This window comes from Leptonotus elevatus, chromosome 8, assembly GCF_054856555.1.
Source record: "Leptonotus elevatus isolate MCC_2025b chromosome 8, RoL_Lele_1.0, whole genome shotgun sequence".
Classification (NCBI taxonomy): Eukaryota; Metazoa; Chordata; class Actinopteri; order Syngnathiformes; family Syngnathidae; genus Leptonotus; species Leptonotus elevatus.
The window spans coordinates 8238950-8260814 of NC_141246.1; the positions used below are offsets into that span (position 1 = coordinate 8238950).

The window sequence follows — 21865 nt, forward strand, 5'->3', positions numbered from 1 at the left end:
TGAAAAACAACACCAAAGTCTAACATTATATATGTATACATATTTAAGATTGAGGGGGAAAAAATGGAGGAGGCAGGAAAGGTGTTGGAGGCAAAGTATAAAAAAAAAAAGAGAAAAAAAAAAGGAGTGAGCTGGTGCAAAAAGTGCGACTAGTTTGAGGACAAAAATGAGAAGAAAGAGAGGCGCAGTGTGAAATGAATACTGAAAGGGGATTCTGAAAACAGGAATAGATCAACGGGGCCTTTAATCCAAATATAGTCTCTGTTGCTTACCTTTGTGTCACTCTTTGTATGCGCTCGTTTAAAAACACACCGTATCTCACACGGCAGAAAGCGTACGTGTGTTTGCACGTGCATTTTGTATGTATGTGGCCATAGTGTGAGCCACAGACAGATGACGGCCATTACCAGGCTGCCCAAGCCAGGCGGAACAGCTGCAGCCAGATCACACTGATCTATTGCCGCTCTAATGAATCTGTTATGGCCAGACCCAAACAATCAATCTGCGAGCCACTTAATCAATTAGGCCATTAATCAGACGTGGACCCCAACTGTTCCTGCCGGGGGACTGGGGCGAGATGAGTGATCATGTTACATATAAACACCGACAAAAAGGCACACAAAAACATGTGTGCTTCACTTGTGAGTCAGCAAGTGTGCAAGGTGCTTGGAAGGGAGTTAGCATAGTAGGCCAACCAACTCTTAATTGTGATGAATAAATAAAAGGGACAAAAAATGCTGAAAGAAATAGAAAACACATTTTAACACACTAAACGGTGAAATGAATAGAACAAATCATGCACGATGTTTGATAATGTAAATGCTGAATTTTGAATGGATTCATAGGGGAGCCGCTTCTATTGGCTGTGAGTCAGCTAGGTTCCCTCCCACAACGGTGCACAGTGGGGCAAACAAATTGTTCAGTAAGTTAACAACTCAAAACTTTTATGTCTGAGAATTCTCTGTTTAAAAAAAAAAAATACATGAGAAGAGGACCTTGAAAAAATGATCACATATTAAATCGTATTTAAAATATTCAGGACCAAAAATCACAATTAGACTATTTTTCAAAAAAGTCTACCTGTGTAGGACAACCGGGAAAATTACGTTTTATTAGAATAATAATAATAAAAAAGTCTCTATTGAATTTTTATCCGAGATTATTCACACACTGACAACATAAATGCCTCTCAACATGGTTTGCTAAAGTTTCTTTTTCTTTTCTTTTTTTTATGAAACACTCCCTGCTACGCAATGGTAATTAGCACCGTGTTTGACTGACAGTACGTACACACACATACCCGGGGGGCTATTCTTTAGTAACATGCTTCCGTTTTTCAGAGATTTATTAGCAGATGTGTCAAATAGAGGATGATTATGAACCCGGATGTTGGACTAATAACCTTGCAAGGGAGATAAGCAGGGAAAGTAAACAGTATAAGCAATCAGGATTTTATTCAGAAGCACAAATTGTCTGACTTATAAAATAGTTCCTGTGTCTGCAATTACAACTACCAAGTCATTGAAATCCAAATTTACTTTCATTTACAATATTACATGCTTGCTTGTAACTTCTTTCCTTCAAAATTGAATCATTAACATATTTTTTAGTATAATGATGAGACAGTGACCCTTAAAGGTGAAATTAGAACGGTTCTGGTATATTCGTTCAAATCATAATCCCACTGCACTGAACCGTCCTGCGAATCAAAATTTATTGGGGAGATTCACACCTCTTCAGTGAGCATATATTGTGTTTTATAGCAATGCTTTTATTGATTTTTTACATCGGTAACGGCATGTGAGACTACGTATCGTCACATTCCGACTTGGCGTTGCCGCATTCGAGACGAAAAGCCGTCATAGCCGGACCCGCTATGTACTTTTCATTATATTCATTTGGGCTTTTCCATAATAATTACTTTGCTCTTTCGAATGGTTAAATTTCTTTAATAGAGGCATGTAGTTCCCAAAATGGTTCCTAGACTGATGAAAGGCTACAACGTCAATTTTTACTTTCTCAATTTTGGGGGTTATAAGCAGCATTCCCTACTTGCTGTTATTTCTGTCTCTCTGCTGTATTACATCATCCGTATTAATTTTTCATTTCCCATCTACATATTTATTCGTTCCTGATATATTAATAATACATAAACATAGGCATAGTTTACCATTTTTTCCTTTTTTGGGCCCAAGTAGCAGGCGGTCCTCTTGGAATTATTATTTCGAGGAACAGAATCGACTAGACATGCCTAAAGACTCAAAATGTTTTGCATCTGTTTGGATACTGGTGAAAATGTATATATTTTCGGGGTCACGAACATGCCTCCACCCCCCGGAAAACCCAAAACACTCACTCAGTAGGAAAAATAACATGACACCAGTTTCACTGATTGTCTTGAAATTGAGTGGGTGTGCCTATCATGACAAGACGCATAGAAAAGTCAGAAGGACTCATGCCCGGAATTGAAGAGGAAATCTGCCATTCAAATTTGAAGCAGACATTTTGTGTGAAATCCAAACTCCTACTATGGAATGTGTCCAAGTGAGCTCCAATCGAAAGCAAGCATATACAAGATGCCATGTAATGAGGGCGGAGCATGACGTCAAAGTTTGAGGATTCACAATGAAAAATGGGGTGAATGCCGCTTGCAGCTTGATTTATTTATTTATTTTTCATTCTTGGTTTGCTGTGGCGGTAACAATGATGCATTTCCCTTCGCCACCATTGTTAGCGGAAATAATTAAAATGTGTCGCCGGCTGCTTGCCACACAGCACCCAAGGACTCAAAGCGCCACGTTGGCCTTTACTATGCTAGCCAGCCGTGTCTGAACGGACAGTGCCAAAAAAGTGGAGGGCATACGCAAGGAGTCATGAACACTAAGCCGGAATATCCCTCCTTCCTTAAGGGGACACTTGAAATTCAATATCCGCTCACATGCCAACACATTTACTTGTGCCGAGGGTCTGCTGTGCTCACTTACTCGCGTCTACCGGACAAGAATGAGGCGATAAAGAGCGCCCAGGACATAAAGACAAAGGAGGCGAGACAATGAAAGAGCGTGATGTATGCCGAGGATTACCTCGCCACTTTCTGGGAGGGGGGGGGGGGGAGGGGGGATAAGGAGAAAAGCACCTGATTAGATGAGGACGGATGGTCTCTGTTGACGCCGTGCCTCCATCTGGTGTTTCGCCGCTAGGTAGAGCCTCCAGAGCGACGTTGTGCTTTCACATTTGGCTTGTCAGAAGTTGCTAAATGAGGGAAATGCTGAATATGTTATAGGGCAGGAGTCTGCAACTGTTATTGTTAAAAGAGCCATTTTAGGCCAAATAAATAACCCAAAATGTGTTTGGAGCCGCAAAATATTTGAACATCGTGATGAACGAAACAGTGTGTTAGTGTTAGAATGTACTGAGGGCCCGAGAGCTAATTAGAGCTGCGCCATAACCAAAAAGTACACAGCATTCAATACTTTGAGATTCATTTTCTTCAACCTTCTGTCTTCTGTTTTGGGATTTTTTTGTTATTTGTTCATACTTCATTTTTCATATATTTTTAGACTTTTCTGCTAATTTCTGACATTTTTGGCAATCTTATGATCATATTTTAATAATTTTCTGCCTCTCATCTTTTTTTTTACATTTTATGGTAAATGTCAGGATTTCTTCTTTTGTTTCTGGCCATTATATGGTTACTTGAACGTTTTCTTTTCTGCCTTCTTTTAAAGAAAAAATTCAATTCTCTGATGTTTTTGGCAATTTTATGGACATTTCATGGTCATTTTCTGCTTTTCCTCTTCCTTCCTACTTTTTAGACAGTTTTAGGTATTTTTCAAAACTTTTTCATTTACCTTTCTTCTCTCTTTTTCTGACAATTTTTAAAACATTTTTTTAAATATTTAATTATTCATTTTTATTTAATCATTAATTTGTTTAAAGAATATTGTATCTAGAAAAATCAAAATGTAAAAAAAATAATAATTCTATTATTCTTTTTTAGAGATCCCAGGGAGCCACAGGAGCGGGACTAAAAACCTACATGTGGCTCAAAAATCACCCCCCACTACTACTGTGTGTCAGCGACACCCGTTTCAAACATTAGATTTACTGACTTTTATCCCTGCTGTAATTTGAATGTAAACACTCATTTGTTTTTTCCTGCCTCTTCTTTTAAGATTTGGAAAAGATCACATCTCCATGCAATCAATACACTCACATGCTGTGCCCCTCAAAGGCTACATTTGTAGGCCGGAATAACACAGCGTGAAAGCTGTCCGAATTCAAAGGCTACTCACACATGCAGCCTTCATTGCCCAACACACCACTACAGTTAAAAGTCAAAAGTTATTCAAATATGGCAGCATAAATGTAATTATCAGAGCTTGCACCAGATATGTTCAACTTGGTTTGACTTTAAAATTAAAACTATTTTGAGTCAAACAAGACTGCTGTATAAAGCTGGCAATGTGACGCAACCTGGATTTCAGGCCAGATGCAACCATCGCTGCTCTATTTTTGGTGCCGGAGTCATTCACTTCAATCATATGCCATTGTACACGCCCTGTGACGCCCGGAAATCAAGCTTTCACAGTAGAAATAGCAGCAGCTTGTCCGATTAGAGCAGATTCCAAATTGAATCCTTCTTGTTCAAGATTCATCTCGGTCCTAACGCATTATCGGGTTGGGTTTTGGCTTGGCGAAATCTTGGACAGGAAAGCAATGATGTCATGGCTTTGTCAGAAACTTTTCTGTGAGTTTTGCAATTTCTAGATTTTACTAAGGTAGGCGATTTCATCAGTCCGTTGGTTGTGCAGTGCACTGGGAGGAATAAGGAGCACCTGATTGTCACTTTCCAAATGACATGGATGAGGGGAGGTTGCATTGAGCAGATCACCAAGCATAAATTACAGTTGTTAGGAATGAGCCGCATGCTGCTTCATCAAGTCTATAGAGGAGTACATTACAAGTCCAATGTGCAATTATGCTCTGCTCAAAAGTTGTGACCTATTATGGGTTGTCAAAGGCGTTAAGATCTCTTACATCCAAAAGGCTTCTCCCTATTTTTGTAATCTGACGCATGTGTTTATTCTTCCAAATCTCTTCATTTCACAAGCGCTAATTACACAAAACAAGTGTCTGCCATTAGATCCCAAGTGTGAAAAACAAGCTTTGATTATAAAGGCGTGTAACAAGTGATTGAGGCAAATAGAACTGTTGAGGAGAAAACTGAAGGTCAAAGTCTTTGACGTTTTGGATTCTGCACACGTGTGATTGGCAGCTGCCTGTACCGCGTGTACGGGAGACTGGATTTTTGTTTGTCTGTGTGTTTGCCGTGCTCGCAGGCATGATTGACATGGAAAATTGGAAAGGTCAAGCGTTGGCAGTGTCCGAGCGACCGACGGATAGCTGCATCCTTGCAGGAGTCGATGGAGGATCTGTGTGTGTGTGTGTGTGTTTTTGTTTTTTTGACAATACAATCCATTTTCAAAACGTATCTCTGTGCTTTTATAGCTACATTGCGCATAGTATCTCGGCTGTTCACTGGCTGGTGTTTCAAAGCGAGACCTCTGTAAGAATATGAGTGCTACAGGAATCACTGTGGGGTCAGAGGTCAAAAACGGCTGCGAGCTTATTATTTTACCAGTATATTGTTGCACCCTCGACGGTATGTGTGTGTGTGTGTGTGTGTGCGGAACCTCTATGAATTTGTCTGCACTGGAAACCAACGTGTTACTGTACGTCTGTATGCTGCTTAATATGAATTTCAAATATGACTCGAGAAGAGGAGGATGAGGAGAAGGGTTGGCGATACGGTGAGATTGACAGGGTAAATTGGAGTGCGAGAGGTTTTTGGAGGTTGGAGACACCAGGGAGCAAGAAAACTCCCAAATGTCCCGTTAGAAACATTTGTGACTAAGCGAGGCTGCCACCAAGGTCAAAGGACGTCTGCTCGTGTGTGTGTGTGTGTGTATGTGTGTGTGTCCAGAGGGGTTGTAAAGTCACCTCAGCTAATAGGTGACTCACCGCAGGGACTCAGGTCAACACAATAAGACATGACAAACATAACAACCTTGGCGCACACACATTAAACGAGGGCAGGTACCACACAGAAGCACAAAAACCACACACACACACACACACACACACACACACACACACACACACACACACACACACACACACACACACACACACCATGAAGGCGTGCTTGTGACCTGCTTGTTTGTGGGTCCTTCGGGCAGCTTAATACACACCGTTGAATTCATGAATATAAACCACGCCCCGGGGGCCACAAATATTTTCACATGGGATCAAACTGCATTTAAATTTTTTAACTTGTACGACACGGGAAAGGCAACAAAACAATTGAAATTGGACGGTGGCATTTTAAAATATTTTTGGGAAGTTGGGTGAATTGTCGTCCCTCTGTCCCTGTTAGGAAAATTGTGCAAACTGGAGAAAACTTGTGCGTGACACATCACTTAAATATGCGGACAGACGGAATGGAATGCCTCAAAACCAAAGCGTGTGTGTTTTAGTGTGTGCGTTTGGCAGTGACCCCCTTTTGATGCCACGAGAGAACAATAGACGGCAAGTGTAACGTTATCCTTTACATCTGGAAATGTTTTTCATCTACCACCTGTGAACACGGTGATCAAATGTCTCAGTGTTAAAGGGAGCCATTAACACAATACGTTTATATATATATACGCCATATTGTCTCATGAGAAAAATCTGCCTCGACAAAATAAAGATGTTTACTTTTGATTGACGGTGTCATTTGCAGCCATCTCAAAGTCAACTTCTACATCAGGGTTCACCAATTCCAGTTCTCGAGGTCCGGAGTCCTGCAGGTTTGAGATATTTCCGCCCACGAGCACACCTGATTCATATAATCAGCTCATCAGCATAACGATGCTGATATTTAGTATAAGGTGTGTTGGTAAGCGGAAACATCTAAAACCTGCAGGACACCACACCTCGATTAATATATATATATATAGTACTGCTGATATCATGAGTGTGTTGGGCATGAAACCCGGACTGTGGATGGGATGACAAACAACAACTTCTCAGCCATGTTGATTGAGTACTATATTGTCATAATCATGATTAATGATCTTATAAGTATCAAATGTTATGGAAAGATTATTTCATAACTGGTCATTTATTGTTAACAATAATAACAGACAATAAATTCCCATACATGCTATTCAGCTCAGCCAACACAAATAACAGCAAACATTGGTGGTAGCCATTAGCGTGACATGCTAACTAGCTAACATCTCAGCGTCAACATTGATAAAAATAAATAAACAAATAACGGCTGTGTTACTGTTACGCTTATCCAGTTAAATTGCTTGGTTGGGACTAACTGTTGTATTCTGTTACTTTAAAGCCACTAACACGGAAAATTCCATTTCAAATCACTACTGCCACCTGTGGCCTGAAAATGAAACTGCACGCCTCCTTCTTCACATCCACACTGCGAACATGACCTCACATCCGCACACAGAGAGTGGCAGATTCGAACCCGAATCTAGTCTGAAAACTATTGCCAGAGGCTTGTAGGAGTAGCCATTGTGAATAGCTAAGGTGCTCATCTACTCATTAGAAAACGTCATAAATGGTCATATAAAAAGGTTATTGTAAAGATATTTTTGGCCAAATTGTTACAGAGATCTGCTTTAATACCTCTCAGACAGGACTTAGAGGGTTGCTTAAAAAAAATCAGTTAGAAAGTCTTTTGCCTTGTCGATCTCATTGTTTTACTATAATTGGTCTTATTTTATGACGGCATCAATTCTGATATCTGAAATCTGCCTGCAGTGTTAACTCCTCCGTTAATCTGTTCCGCTTGATCTTTTGTTTTGAGCTTGCGTGCTTTCGCTTTGCTCGTCAGCCTGGCTTGGCGCTGTGGGTTTGTGCGCGTGTGTTTTTGTGTACGTGCGTCGCCAGCGAGCAAACGCTAAGTCGAAGGCGATGTGATTCATCGGAATCTAATTTACGGGCCTGTTGCACAATGTCCACCTAAAACCGTCGTGAGGCACGCACGCACTTGGAATATGCAAGCGCTGAGTGCATGAAAATAGAAGTATGAATAAGCTGCTGCGTTGATAGATGCCGAGCCAAAGCAGATTTCCGGCCAACAAAATGCCAATGCCTTCATTTTCTCAAGCTGCACGATCGACTTGCTGTGGTCACACAAAGCCCGCAGACAAGAGCCTCGTTTAGCACGAGCTTGTCTTGTGGAATTGCATCTTTTTCAGTAATGTTTTTATTTTTGATTTTTTTGGGCTGAGCTACCGTAGCTTCTTTTTAATGTGTTCTCTACTGTAATGCTGCTTTCAAGCGTGTGGCTTTTTTTTTTTTATCAAAATGTAGCTTGTTTTTTTCTTGTAATCCAACTTTGGTGAAAGGAACACATGTACACAAGTATTTTTAAAAGTAAACATAGACAAAGTGAAAATTTAGAGAAAATAGCGGTCCAAACATTTTTCAAATCTTTCAACTGAAAGATGATAAAATAGCATTCATTCATACCAGCTAAAGGCTAAAAAGATATCTCTTTTCTCTAATTTCTTTTCTGCACTTAATTTAAAAATACCAAAAAATGTGTTCACCCACTCTCTTCCTCAGTGACTCAGTTCGCCTCTGACTGATGAGTTGGGTGGGAAAGAACTTGAGCAGAATCCTGACCTCGAGCCAATCAAACAGCAAAAATTCCCACAGTCACACTCCGACATTTTGTAGAAAGTTCTCTCAGAAGAATGGACGCTTTACAATTCTGTTTAAATCAGAGATGTCATGAATAAGCGTTTTCTTTTTTTTAAAGGGGGAGTCAACCCAACAATTTTCTTTACAATATGTTCTATGCGCCCCCACAAGACATTCTGATTGATTAATTGACTAATCAGCAAAAAAACATTTGCAGCCATTTTGCCTCTTGCTTCCCACTGAAAATTACATCACAGTTGCTCGCCTAAACAACTGGGATTAGAGGTGGCAAATCCAGGTCCAGAAAGTAAAAACCCTACCACAGTTTGGCTTTAACCCCTGATGCTAGCTAGCTAGGTAAACAAGCACCATGGGAGCTAGCTTGGGAGGTAGCTAGCTAGCACCTGGGGCTAAAGCCAAACTTTTGGCAGGGTTTTGACTTTCTGGACCTGGATTTGCCACCTCAGTTGACAGCAAGTGACAAAATGGCGGCCTAGTTCCAGTTTACATTCTTGCGAGTAATAAGAGAAGCAAATAATGTCACCTGTTTTTTTTATTATTATTTTTATTCTACATATTTAATCAAATACTCAAATTTCTGTTCTCTTCTCCCTCTTGCTTTTCACCCCTCTCGCCGACAGTTGGCAAGAAGAGCCGAGGGTCAACAGGTAACAACATTTACATTTACATTTACATTTACATTTACATTTACATTTACATTTACATTTACACCCATGTGTCGTCTCTCTTTGTTCCTTCGATCACAATATATGTGTCAACCGCTGTTCCAGAACGAAGGGTTTTTCCCTGCTAAATGCTGGTGGTCACACTGTCAGCGGTGGTGGGTGGTCCCATTACTGCAAGCTCACAGCCATCATAAATAACTAACTATGGAAAAGCACATACGATTTATATGTGGTTTGAACACTAAGTAAATGTAATGGCCTTCAGTGTTGTTGTACTGCGGAGTCTTACACGGTGACTGACTCGGACAGGACCTGTTGTTTCGTGTTATTCCTTTCGGTTCAGCTCACATTATGATGAGGATGTAAATTACGTACACCGCCGTTAATTGGTGTCAAGTGTCTGACCTCATTGCTCACCACAAAGAAAAAAGCAAGGTTAGCCAGGCAGCGTAAGGGAGGGATTGAAATGTACACACGCACACACAGGTGGATGCTAAGTTTAGTATAGTATAGTAGTTATGTATAAAAAAAAAAAAGAAGAAGCAGATGTACAATATAGCATCTGATACGTGTAGTATGAACATTGGTATACCCATGATATACTGTATAATACCCAAAATATGACTCAAGGCAAAGAAGCAGCACACTACTAAATCAAAATAAGGAATGAGTCACACTGTCAACATAATGATTATAAACTGTAAACGGTATAATGGCGGACATGGGAATTTTAAGTATAAATCTTTGCTCGTTACGTAGTATTTATTGCATTGTATTCAAGGAAAGCCCGTAGGGAAAACGACCTCTGATTGCAGGTGCTTTAAAAGAAGATGACCTGCAGGTTTATCCGTCCGCTCTTCAGATGGCTCTTCCCTGTCGTTTAAGTGACAGGGTGTTAGTGTTGTCGCACATTCCAGCTGACTGACTCACTTAGCTCTGTTTGAACAATGTCTTCTGACAGCGTCACCAGACTGTATTACCAGAGATTGACTCCAACAACGCTGTTAAAGGTGCCAGTCGGATCCCCTTATACACTTTTCAGCATCTCACTGGGAATAAAAATGTGTCGTATTTGATGACTCGAGTGGGACGCAATCTGCAAAACATAAAACTTTTCAAACAGTTCAAATATTTTAATAGCAGTTGAACATTATTAACTCATTTGCTCCCAAAAACGTATAAAAACGTTCTATTTTAAATATTGCCATGGTCCCAAAAACGTATGTATATGTTTAAAAAAAGAATTATGCTGGAGCATACAGAAGGCTTTGATGCAGCCTCTGGCCTGAAGGTGTCGCCTAAAGCGATGGTAGTTATACAGCAGAGTATAAGAGATCAACCAGGGCCATGTTGCAACAAGCTTTTTCCCCCCCAATGTTTTGAACAGGTTTGTGAATAATGATGAAACTTAGCTATGTTCTACTGCTATTTGCTACAAAACGGAATCAGATACAAATATACTTTTTTTCCTGATGAAAGGAGAGACTCTAATCTTTCTTCATGTTTTTATAGCAATATAACACAATATTTTGTTAGCCTTGCAAAATCAATCAAAATCCAGTAAAACTGCTGGGAGCGAAGGGTTTTGCTTCAGTGAAAATGGCTAGAAGTGAATGAGTTAAAAAAAAAAAAGTTTAGGGTTTATTTGGCTAGAATCATAAACAGACTTGTGATATCATTGATTCAGGAGTCACTGATGGCGTTAGTGGTTCATCCGCCTGACTGCCACACAAGCAGCGCAGGTTCATTTCCCACTCAATGCCAGTGTGAACGCTTATATGACTCAAAAGTGATGGCCAAAACGCAAAACCTCCTTGGCCGAGTTCTCATTGGAGGATGAGAACAGAAAAAGGATTTTCACATGCAAGATAATCCATGCAGTATTATATCACATTGGAGATTTTGCGTTTAGATTGTCGATGCAGTTTTATCGATTAAAGATGAGGTGGCGATAAGGGTATTATTTTGCTCCTTATTGTCCATATTCGTATTTTTTTACTACTTTCGCAAAGAAGTAGAACCCAATTATCATTTTGGTTGGTAGGCTTTATCCCATTAAGGCCTAAAGCGCCTGGCAAAACATGCCTCTAAAACCTATGGGTGACTTTTGAGTAACCCCCGAAAACCTGAGGTTTTCCTGGAAATTCAACAATATTTAAAATAATTGATATCTCAGCTCCTGAAACACATAGAAACATAATTCCCAAAACAGTTTAGCGCTTACACCTAGAGCGCATAGTTGTAATAACCTCGGGAAATCGGGTGGTAATTATTTGTCGTTCATTCCGTTACAAAGTCGTCAACATTTTCAAAATACTCATTGTCTACAAACATATTTCTTAACAGTATGTCACTGTCGATTCCTCCCGCGCCGCCGTTAATCACGTCATTCATTTCATAACTCCCACGAATCTGCGTCAACCATAAATGCTGGGATAAAATCCCAGGACATGCTACAAGGCCCACGTCACCCTCTCGTGCATATGCTGATGCATTTAATTGGCTAAAAGACCAAGAATTGGTCAAAATAAAACAAAATGACATATCCGCTCTCCCGGGTTTAAAGGAAGAAGCGTGGTCACGCGTTCCCGACATTAATGGGTTATTAAATGCCGGAAGCGCTGCTAACATTGGAAGAAAAATTTTTTTTTGCCATCCCAAATAATTAAAATACCTTTTCTTTAATAATTTGTTTTCCTTCCGGACATATCACATCATTTGCATTTGTAAAGTAATGTCAAATAACGGGATATGAATCATCTTGAAGGCCATGTATCATGATACGTATCGTGACCCCTGAATTGTGATGCACATTGTATCTAGTGTTTAGATAAGCTCATTGCTTAAGAAGGGCAGTCTACATGTCTACACCGGGTTGTTTTATGAAAGTTAAAGAGATAAAGACACTGCTTGGTTTGCATTATTTACGCCAAAGGTGTTCAGTAGAATTTTGTGAAATTGTTGTTTGGGAACCACAAGTCAAAGTTTGTATTAATTTAACAACTCTGTTTATGTTTCATTTGCCTTTTTAAAGTAAGCGTAACCTAAGTCATTTTTGTTAAGTCGACCTCCATACACTCTTAGTTCAGCATCCACAGGTTCTTATATTTTGCTATAAAGGTTTGATATTTTTTTCATTTTTTTCACATTCCACAATCTCCCGTTGACGATCTACTCGATTACCGTCACTGGGGTACATTGTTGTATTGTATATTCTGTCTTATCCTCTTAGAGTAGTGTAAGTGTAAATATTTGAGCACCTTATTTTTTATGTAGGACCCATGCCCTCAAGCATTTATCAAAACTAACAATCACAAAAGCAATCACGTTTACAATGTTGTATCCACACAATTGCGCACTCTTTAATGTGCCGTGCTGGTGACGTTACCTCAATATGTCATTGTGGCTCGTGTCACGCAGCATTGTAAAAAAGTAATGCCGTACTAAAAATAATTTTCGAAACAAACTCAGTTTCCTCTCTTTTTTTCATTCCTCTTCAGAAGGAAGACGGAGGATTTTGGCAACTCAGAAGCGCGGGATGAATATTTCAAACAGGGCATGGCTGTGCGTGGGTCGAGGGGGGTCACTTCTTGCCTGCTGGTGCTGCTGGTGGTGATGTCGCGGCGTTGGGAGGCTAGCGCAGTCAGACCGTGACACTTAGCTGTCAGCGTGCAGCATTAATGAGCGCGGTGACATGCACAAACACTCGCCTCGTTCTCGTACTCGCATGCGGTATTCTCAAGCCAGTGAGGCAAATGATCACCTTCTCTGCAAAAAAAAATAAATCTCCATATCGCGCTGGTGTTTTTCTCCTTTTGACTTCCTTATAAATTCTTACACTTTTTGCCCGTTTAATTCCCCACTTGATGCCGAGTGCTGTGCAAATGTATTAGACCAGTATTTCCAAACATTTATTGAGAAAAAAATAATGTTTTTAAAGTCATTCTGTCCTAACAAAGACTGAATGAATGAATGTAATGATGATGACATCGTTTTAATTTACTCCCCAACTGATTTAGTGTGAAATATGACCCTGTTTAGTTGAAGACGAGAATGTTCTGTTGCGTGAATGGCAACAGGTTGATCCACAGGTTGTCGTCTGACGGAAAAGTATTATTTTGTCCTGCCTGTCACTATACGTCACTGGCATAGATAGTTGAACAAGATATGATGGAACGGATTAATGGCATTTCCATTCATTTCAATGTCAAAAGATGATTTGAGACAAATCCCTCTGCTCTCGAGGTCCTTGCAGTGTCGTCTAAAAGGCTTAAAACTCACACGCGTGCACACACACACACTGGCTGACTCCCTTACTCTACATAGTGTGTTGAGTGAGTGACAGATTTAATAGGAGAACAAACTGTAATCCAAGGGAATCCATTCAAAGCGGGATTACACTCTAATCTGGATGGAATCACCTCTCTCTCATCTCTCTCTCTCTCTCTCTCTCTCTCTCTCTCTCTCTCTCTCTCGTTATCTTTATCCATCTTTATCTTTTCTCTGCTGCACCAATCCTTTTACTAGCCCCTTTTTTTTTTTATCATTCCCATCCTTGATTTAATTTGGGATTTTTGTGCCTCTGACCAAATATCGAGCGCACACACGCACACACACACACACATGCGCACACGTACACACGCACGCAAACCTCACCCATGCCAAGCTGTCAATCATCAGTGATTGCGCTGATGACAGCATTGTAACTTAGCAACAATGCGTCAATGCTTCCTTGATGTCAAATTACACGTACTGAGTCTCACACAAAAGCACACTGTGTTCTTTCCCACTATCATCACTCGAGTTGAATTCTTTCAGGAACGAGGAGAGGTTTCTTCGAGCAGATGCAAGTAATGCAAAATACAAGGCCTTCTGACTAACATGAAATCTGCATCACACATTCTAAACTTTGATCCGCTGAGTGAGCACAAACGTACAATGTTGTATAATGTACAAAAAAAAGTTGTGGCAGCTTTATTTACATAGTGCATATACAATAATTAAAAGGATTTTACAGACAAAATAATTAACGGCAGTACAAAAGTCAAAGGTAGCTTACAAAGATTTGAAAAAGAATGTACAGAATTTGCTCAATTGATTTGAAAAATCCTTTAAAAGCCCTTAATCATAGAAAAAGGGAAAAGTATTGTTATTATCGTTGATTTAAAAGCATTCACACTGACGTCTGACACTTCTGTTCCGTTTGCGTGCAGCATAGCAGATAAATGCTGCTTCACCATGTTTGCTCCACTAATTCTATGACCACATTGTATATCAAATCGTCTTTCCCCATTAATGCCATTAATCCGCCCTACATTGTGCTCATTCTGTTGTGATGTGGACACCAGGGGGCAGTATTGGGCAGACACCGAAGAAGAGTTTCACAACTTAAACTGCAGTATTGTTAGTCATTTTTCGCAGAGCATAAAGAATATATATATATATATATATATATATATATATATATAGAGAGAGAGAGAGAGAGAGAGAGAGAGAGAGAGAGAGAGAGAGAGAGAGAGAGAGAGAGAGAGAGAGAGAGAGAGAGAGAGAGAGAGAGAGAGAGAGAGAGTTTTTGTATGCTGTGTTGTTACCATTAGTGCTCAAATATACGTTAAAAGGTTTAGAACTACTGCAACAATTATTCTAATTCCATCAGCCTGTCTTTGGCGTTTTGCATTGTGTGTTGTCATTCCGGTAGCTGATATCCCAAGGAAAATGTATGTTTAATTTGACAGTAAACATAAACAGCTTGAAACCTCTTTTCTTGAAGACGCACAGTTTCTATGTATTCCTATAAATAGAGCCACGCAGCTGAAGAGACTGTGAAGTCATTAGCATTCAACGCTAGCACGAGCTCGCGAGTCGTCGACTGGCAAGTCTAGTTTCTCTGGTGTTTTTATCAAAGGTTGAGGGTTTTTCTTTTCTTTTTTTTTAGGACGGCAGCCGACCACATGGTGTTTCTCATTCGCTAAAAGAGCAATCCAATATATTTTGATGAAACTTCTGGACTCTCCTTGTCGCGTCTTTGCAGGGAGCTGTTGGAGCTGGCAATTAAAAGCAAAATTACTTTTGCTTGTGCCATAATCTCGGCGTAAAATGAACTGGAAAATGTTTAAACAACGTTGGGGCGAATGAGGAATGGTGCGCTCCCGGCGAGATGAAATAATATTTCCCCAGAGAGAGAGGCTGTTAGAGCGAGGAGACAGGAAGGGAAGATCACACATCCATATGGCATTTTGCTTCTCCTCCGCTTCCACCATCTTTTACTTTGGCGAGACGACGGCCATCTGCAATACTCCGCTCGACACGCTCTGTCTGCCTCAGCCGAGCCCTTTCATTCACCTCCCTTCACCCTCCCTCGGGATTCCGTCTGCCTCCCTCGGTCCAAGGTAACAGGCTTGTCACCTTTAGCGCGTCACGCGGGGCCACTGTCAACGTTTAACACGGCCACCGATGGCTGCTTGTCTGACCTCCTCTTAATGACCACCCTCTGTCTCGCTCACCTGCCTCTTTATTTTTTATTTCTTTTTTTAAATTACAACACCTTGTACGACACGTTGGCCTTTGCACGATGACAAGGTCCTGTGCGTGTGCGCGGGCATGTGTGGTGGAGATATCCACTAAGACAGATCCAAAAAATGTTGCCAATTTGAAAGTAGAACGTGTTCAGGAAAATGAGCTGCAGTAGTTTGTGCTGGGTGTGGAAATTTAGGTGGCCAATCCAGTGTTGTTTTTGGCAGCCTTTTTAGTTTGGGTGCTTTGGACTTGGAAGTTTTCGTAATATTTTAGTCCTCACAAACACAAATGTACATCATCGTGTTTCAAGTTCAACATGTCATTTAAACAAAATATTACCATGTTAAGAACATTGACTAGCCTTAATTATTAAACAAAAACGTGTTTGTAATGCAGGAGCCAAGTGTTGTTCATTTAACAGCAACCGGTGTAAAATGCTCTAATTCACTCAGTCACTCAAAAATGTTTCAATATGACAACACATTACGTTGCGGCGCGGCCAAAAATGCCCACATGTTCTACACATAACAGTGACATAAACACAAGCTAATGAATTGACGCTAGCACAACAAAGCTAACGAAAGTTAGCTAGCAGCCCATTTTTGCCAGGGGTTATGTGGAACGTTTTACGCTTACAATGAAATTGATCACAAGTGGATTATTGAATAACATTATATGTATGAAATTTACTTGACATAACTTACTTACAAACATCGGCGTTAGCTTTTGACGGACATTAAACGCACAAGAATCGGCAGAAATGTCATTATTTTTGAACTTCTGACAGACTACCCACTAACATTTCCATCCAGCCTCGTCAACCACCAACCGCCATAGTTGCCGATAACAACAGCGGGCCAATCGTAACGTTTCGTCCCCATTCACATGATTTCGGAAGATGGCGGCCCCAGGCTATTTTCTCAGTAGCTACGTAATACATGTTAGAAGAATAAGCAATCGATAGGTGACCAGATATTTCCTTTTCTGATTTTATGAATGAAATTAAAAATATAAAATGGCTACATCCCGACCAATTTATTATGGATGTAGTTACTGAATACTTCCCTTGGGGCCTTCAACTTGAAAATCATGTGAATGGAGAATGCGTTTTGATCAGCCACCTGAATTTCTGCCTATAGCACATCTCTATGGGGAAAGCACATTTAATGCTAACAAACTTCAGAGCTTCGTGTTCTTCTCAAATGTTCTCTTTATGTCACTACTCTCTTATCATTAGTGACTAAACCTGCACTCTTATTTTAGAGCACCTGTGGGTGTCATTGACAAGGTGCTGGCATGTTTGAGTGCGTGAGTTTGAGATTGTGTATGCGCGTGCGTGTAGTCATTTGCCTGCTTTACTGCACCCGCATGTCTTATTCCGCGTGACAGTGGGATACGATTCTTTGGCTCTCGTGAGTGTCTCCGAAAGAAGGAGGAGGAATAAAGAGCAGCGAGTCAATTACCATCTTTTTGGTCCTTTGCTTCAAAGGGGAGATGAAAGGCGCTCCTCACCTCTATCTGCGTTGGCACCCGAAACACCCCCCAACTCCCCCTTACAATCCCTCACGTTGTGACTATCACAATCCCATCCAAACTCCTCTCACAGTTGGCTTCTTTAATTTGTACTTCCTACTTCTGACTGATTGCAAATTTGCATATTCATTACTACGTAGCGCCGTGGCCAATCCAATGACGTTCGCACGTGTGTGTGTGTGTGCAGGCCCCACTTCTTTTCATACTAAATCTGCTGAACACATTATACACTTTTCAAGCTATTGAATCTTTTTTTTTTATTATTATGAGAGGCCATTTGGGTCATAAATCATCTCCTCCCTCGCTCCTTCTCAGACACGCACACATCATCATCATAATCTCTAACTCGCGCCACCATTTATTTCACCAGTGGGGACATAAATCACTCTTTAGGCACACCAGTGTACTATTTTTCATGTTATCACTGTAACACATGTGTAGTGTTATCCTCTCTGCAATTCATCATTACTACCCTGACGAGTGGGGAATAGTTTGGGAGGGGGGGAAATCTTGAGTTTTTGTTGACAGTTGATTTATTGTACTATTCTTTATTTGACAATGGAAATGGGAATATGGTGACCCTCCCACGAAATCCACGAATAATTGACGCCTATTTGAAAAAAAATAATAAAGTTTTCGCTGAATAACAGAGAACAAGTTGGGGGAAAAAAAGAAAATCAAATGTGTAGATTAGCCGTAATCCATTCTAATCTACCAGCGCAGAACGTAAAAACACCAAAATGTGTGGACCATGCTACTTGTGTCCATTTTCATTTAGCTGTCAAAGAAAAAGCAAAACACATCCTGAATAATTTATTTGATGTAGATGTATGCTAATATCTTGACCAACTCACTCACAACTGAATGTTTTGTGCAATTTTTAACATCAACATATATTAGATATCATAGAAAATTTAATTTAAAAAATAACGTGATTGTTGCTTAAGTAATATTCTCATTTAAATTATAAATTTATAAATCATCAAATATTGCTCGCCGTTTTATATGGGTTTATTTTTTCAATTGAACTACTCAAATAAATGACGTTTTCCAATGATATTCAAATGTATTTAGATGTACCTGTACAAACTGACAATAAAATGAGTGACACTGTACAACTTTGCACAACAATAACATAGTGGTGTCCGTGTACATATGAGACCAGGATGGCTGTGTGAAACCGCTATCATCTTTCTACGGCAGATTCGGAGTCAGAAGTTGGTGCACCGGCCATTGTGATCGGACCTAAAGACACGACCGTGCTGGCAGGGACCAAGGCCACCCTGGAGTGCATCGCTAATGCCAGGTATATTTACTTGATCTATCGCAAACACAAGAGCACTGAAGTTCTACTTTGATTTATTTGTATACGTTTAAATTTTTTTGAACAGTAATGAGGAATTTCAAAGTGAGTTCACGCTTTTTGTCGCCAATCTTGGGCAGCGTGTAAATGCATCAAGCAAAACAGAACACCCACTTGGTCCACTCTTGAATTGAGCTGTGAATAATGAAAATCCATGAATGATAAATTGCAATTTGATCATATAGATGTACCAATGATGTTGCTATTATTCTTTCATTGACCCATTTAAAAAAACTGTATTTCATCAGTGTTCAAATCAACAGGTGATAAGCTGCACATGCTCCCAAAGCGCATGTGAGTGTTTGTAGAGGGTTTTTGCCGGATTGCCTTATTGAGCCGCTGTCTGTCTGGCTCGTGTGTGTGTCTTGGCAGCGCTTTTGTCAGCACAGAATAAATCAACACACTCCCCGTTGATAATGTTGCGCATATCAACCATTGGAACGTCGCTGTTGAGGACCGTTGTGCTCACGGGGGGCAGTTTGCAATAAACCAAACGACATGCAAATGGGACACGCTCTGCATCGCTCGGTTGTGCTGAAGCTATTTATTTACCGGTAGATCTATAATATATTTATATAATATATATATATAAAAGGCTCGAGTCGAGCCGCTGCTCCTCCGCATCGAGAGGAACCAGATGAGGTGGCTGGGTCATCTGGTTAGGATGCCTCCTGGTGTTCCTTGCACGACCCACCAGGAGCAGGCCCCAGGGTCGACCCTGGACATGCGGGAGAGACTGTGTCTCCGAGCTTGCCTCGAAATGCCTCAGGACCTTAGCATGATAAGCGTTAGCATGATAAGCGTTAGCATTCACCTCACAGGTCTGGTTAATTAACAATGAACACAATGAATGTTTAATTTTATTGAATTAAATTAGTACTGTTTATCATCATCATCATCATTAAGCCCATTTACAGCAGAGCCATGAATATTTAAGCCCCCGCCAATTAATAGAGGCAATTCTGTCCAAATGGGGGACTTAAGTAACGGATTTATGTGTTTTTCAATGCAAATTTAATGATAGTTGTATTTACTGCTAATAACAGTTGTTGTTTTTTTAAATTTACAGTACATTATACTGTCATTTGAAAAGAAAATAAAGCAGATATGAGGTGCACTTTCATGAATATAATGAATCCTGTCTTATAAAAACAAGACCAAAAAAGTCCAATTGAAATGGAAGTCCTTCTCTGATCTTCGTCTGCTTCATGCAGACAAGCTGTACTTCGCCATGCAGGCTGTCATCTTTCATTTGCTGCCTCATTGATACTCTAAGTGATGCATTTACTATCATCTTCTTTCTTTTCTGTCACTTCATCCTCTTGCTTTTGCTCCTCCTCAGAGATGTGGACAGCCTGCTGGTCGTGTGGAAACGCGATGGCCGTCGCTTGGCTAGCGGACGTCGGCTGGTGATTCCCGCCTCGGCGTCCTCGGACGGCGGCGAGTATGTTTGTGAAGCGCTGCAAGGCAACAGCACCGCCAAAGCTGCCGAGGCCAGGGCGCACCTCGCTGTGATTGGTAAGCAAAAAAATAACAAGCGCCTCATAAGTAACTTTTAACTTATAACTTTTATAACATCAATTTTATTGAAATCACCCCTTAAAGTGGAAGTCAACCAAAACATTTTTTGATAATAATATGTTCTATGCAGCCCCGCTAGTCTAAACATGGTATTCTGGTTAATATTGTGTTAGTGGAATATGAGTTATGAAGCAAAATCCAGCTATTTTTATCCATCTCAGGGAGCGGCCATTTTGCCACTTGCTGTCGACTGCTGTAACAACCAATCACAGCGCAGCTTCAGAAAACAGGTGAGCTCTGATTGGTTGTTGCCTGAGCCCTGAGCAACATTGATGTCATCTTCAGTCGACGGCAAGTGGCAAAATGGCCGCCCCCTGAAATGGATAAAAACAGCTGGATTTTGCTTCATAACTCATATTCCAAAAATGTGAAAAAGTGAGGTCACATGTAGCATATTGTCAGAAATGTTTAAGGTTAACTTTAATTCTCATTGATTCACTACCAGAATTCACAAGGCAAGTTTTCAAATTGGAATATTTAAAAAAATTCAGCTTGCTTCCTGTAGAAAAAAAATCTGATTATTTTTTGGGGGACTAAGTCGGCCAATTTTAGCGTTTTTAAATTGAGAAAAAAATCGGCATAAAATCTGACAACAATTTTTTTACATACTGCATTAACTTTTTGCATCATAAGACAAAGATAATGATATGAAGTAAATTGTCTTTACTGTGAGATGTCCAGTGACATCATGAACGACAAAAGTAAAATAAAAAATGACAGGGTGTTCAAAATCGATTTTATTGTGCGAACGTCACACTGTTGATCAGCTGTAAAGAATTACAACATGTTGAGGAGTGAATTTCCCCCGTGAGTAAAAAGAGTGCAATAAATCAAATGCTTACATTTCCCTGGAAATGACAAATGAGCACATTGCTGGTATTAAACGTCCACCATGAGACAACTCCCGCTTGTCCCGTTTGTCCATCAATGAATCGCATCAACATACAGTAAAATGGCGCACGTGTGCATACGTGTGGGAATTCTACACGTTTGCCCGCCAGCTATATTTGTTACCCCCCGCCCTGAGTCACAAATCAATGCCGTGGTGGGGGGAAACAAATAAATAAATCAGACTAAAGGCAGTCGCTCAGGAGCTCTCGTCGCAAGTGGTGGCTGTCCTGGATTTTTGTGCGTAAATAGAAAACAACATACCCTGGCGAAGCGAACGCTTGATTGATGAAGCGCTCCCTCCCACCCGCATGTCAGCGTCTTTTTTTGATCTACTGTGATTGTCGGAGCGTGGGAGCACCTTAACGCAAAGAGAACCAACTAGAGATGTCGATAGAATTCTCACTACTCACAAAGGACCTGCTGGAGTGTGCTAGCTAGCCCTTTTCATACTCGGTGAGCCCCATCACTGGCGTAAAGGTGGGTGGCTTGATAACACCTGATCTGATTTTTTTTTTTTTTATGTGAAAGACTTTTCACATGGCAAGGAAAAAGACAAACGTAAACTCCACCAACAATT

General features: G+C 40.4%; 1 protein-coding gene across 3 annotated transcripts in view; it reads left to right on the plus strand.

Moving 5' to 3' along the window:
* sdk1b (sidekick cell adhesion molecule 1b) overlaps positions 1 to 21865 on the plus strand; it is a 249036-nt gene that overhangs the window by 135027 nt on the left and 92144 nt on the right. For 2 of the 3 annotated variants that reach the window (XM_086082685.1, XM_086082686.1), the window contains exons 7-9: positions 9360 to 9386; positions 18657 to 18759; positions 20159 to 20334. In XM_086082685.1, coding sequence (XP_085938811.1) covers positions 9360 to 9386; positions 18657 to 18759; positions 20159 to 20334 — 306 coding nt within the window. The remainder of the gene's footprint in view (positions 1 to 9359; positions 9387 to 18656; positions 18760 to 20158; positions 20335 to 21865) is intronic. The other variant, XM_086082687.1, reaches the window with a different exon arrangement.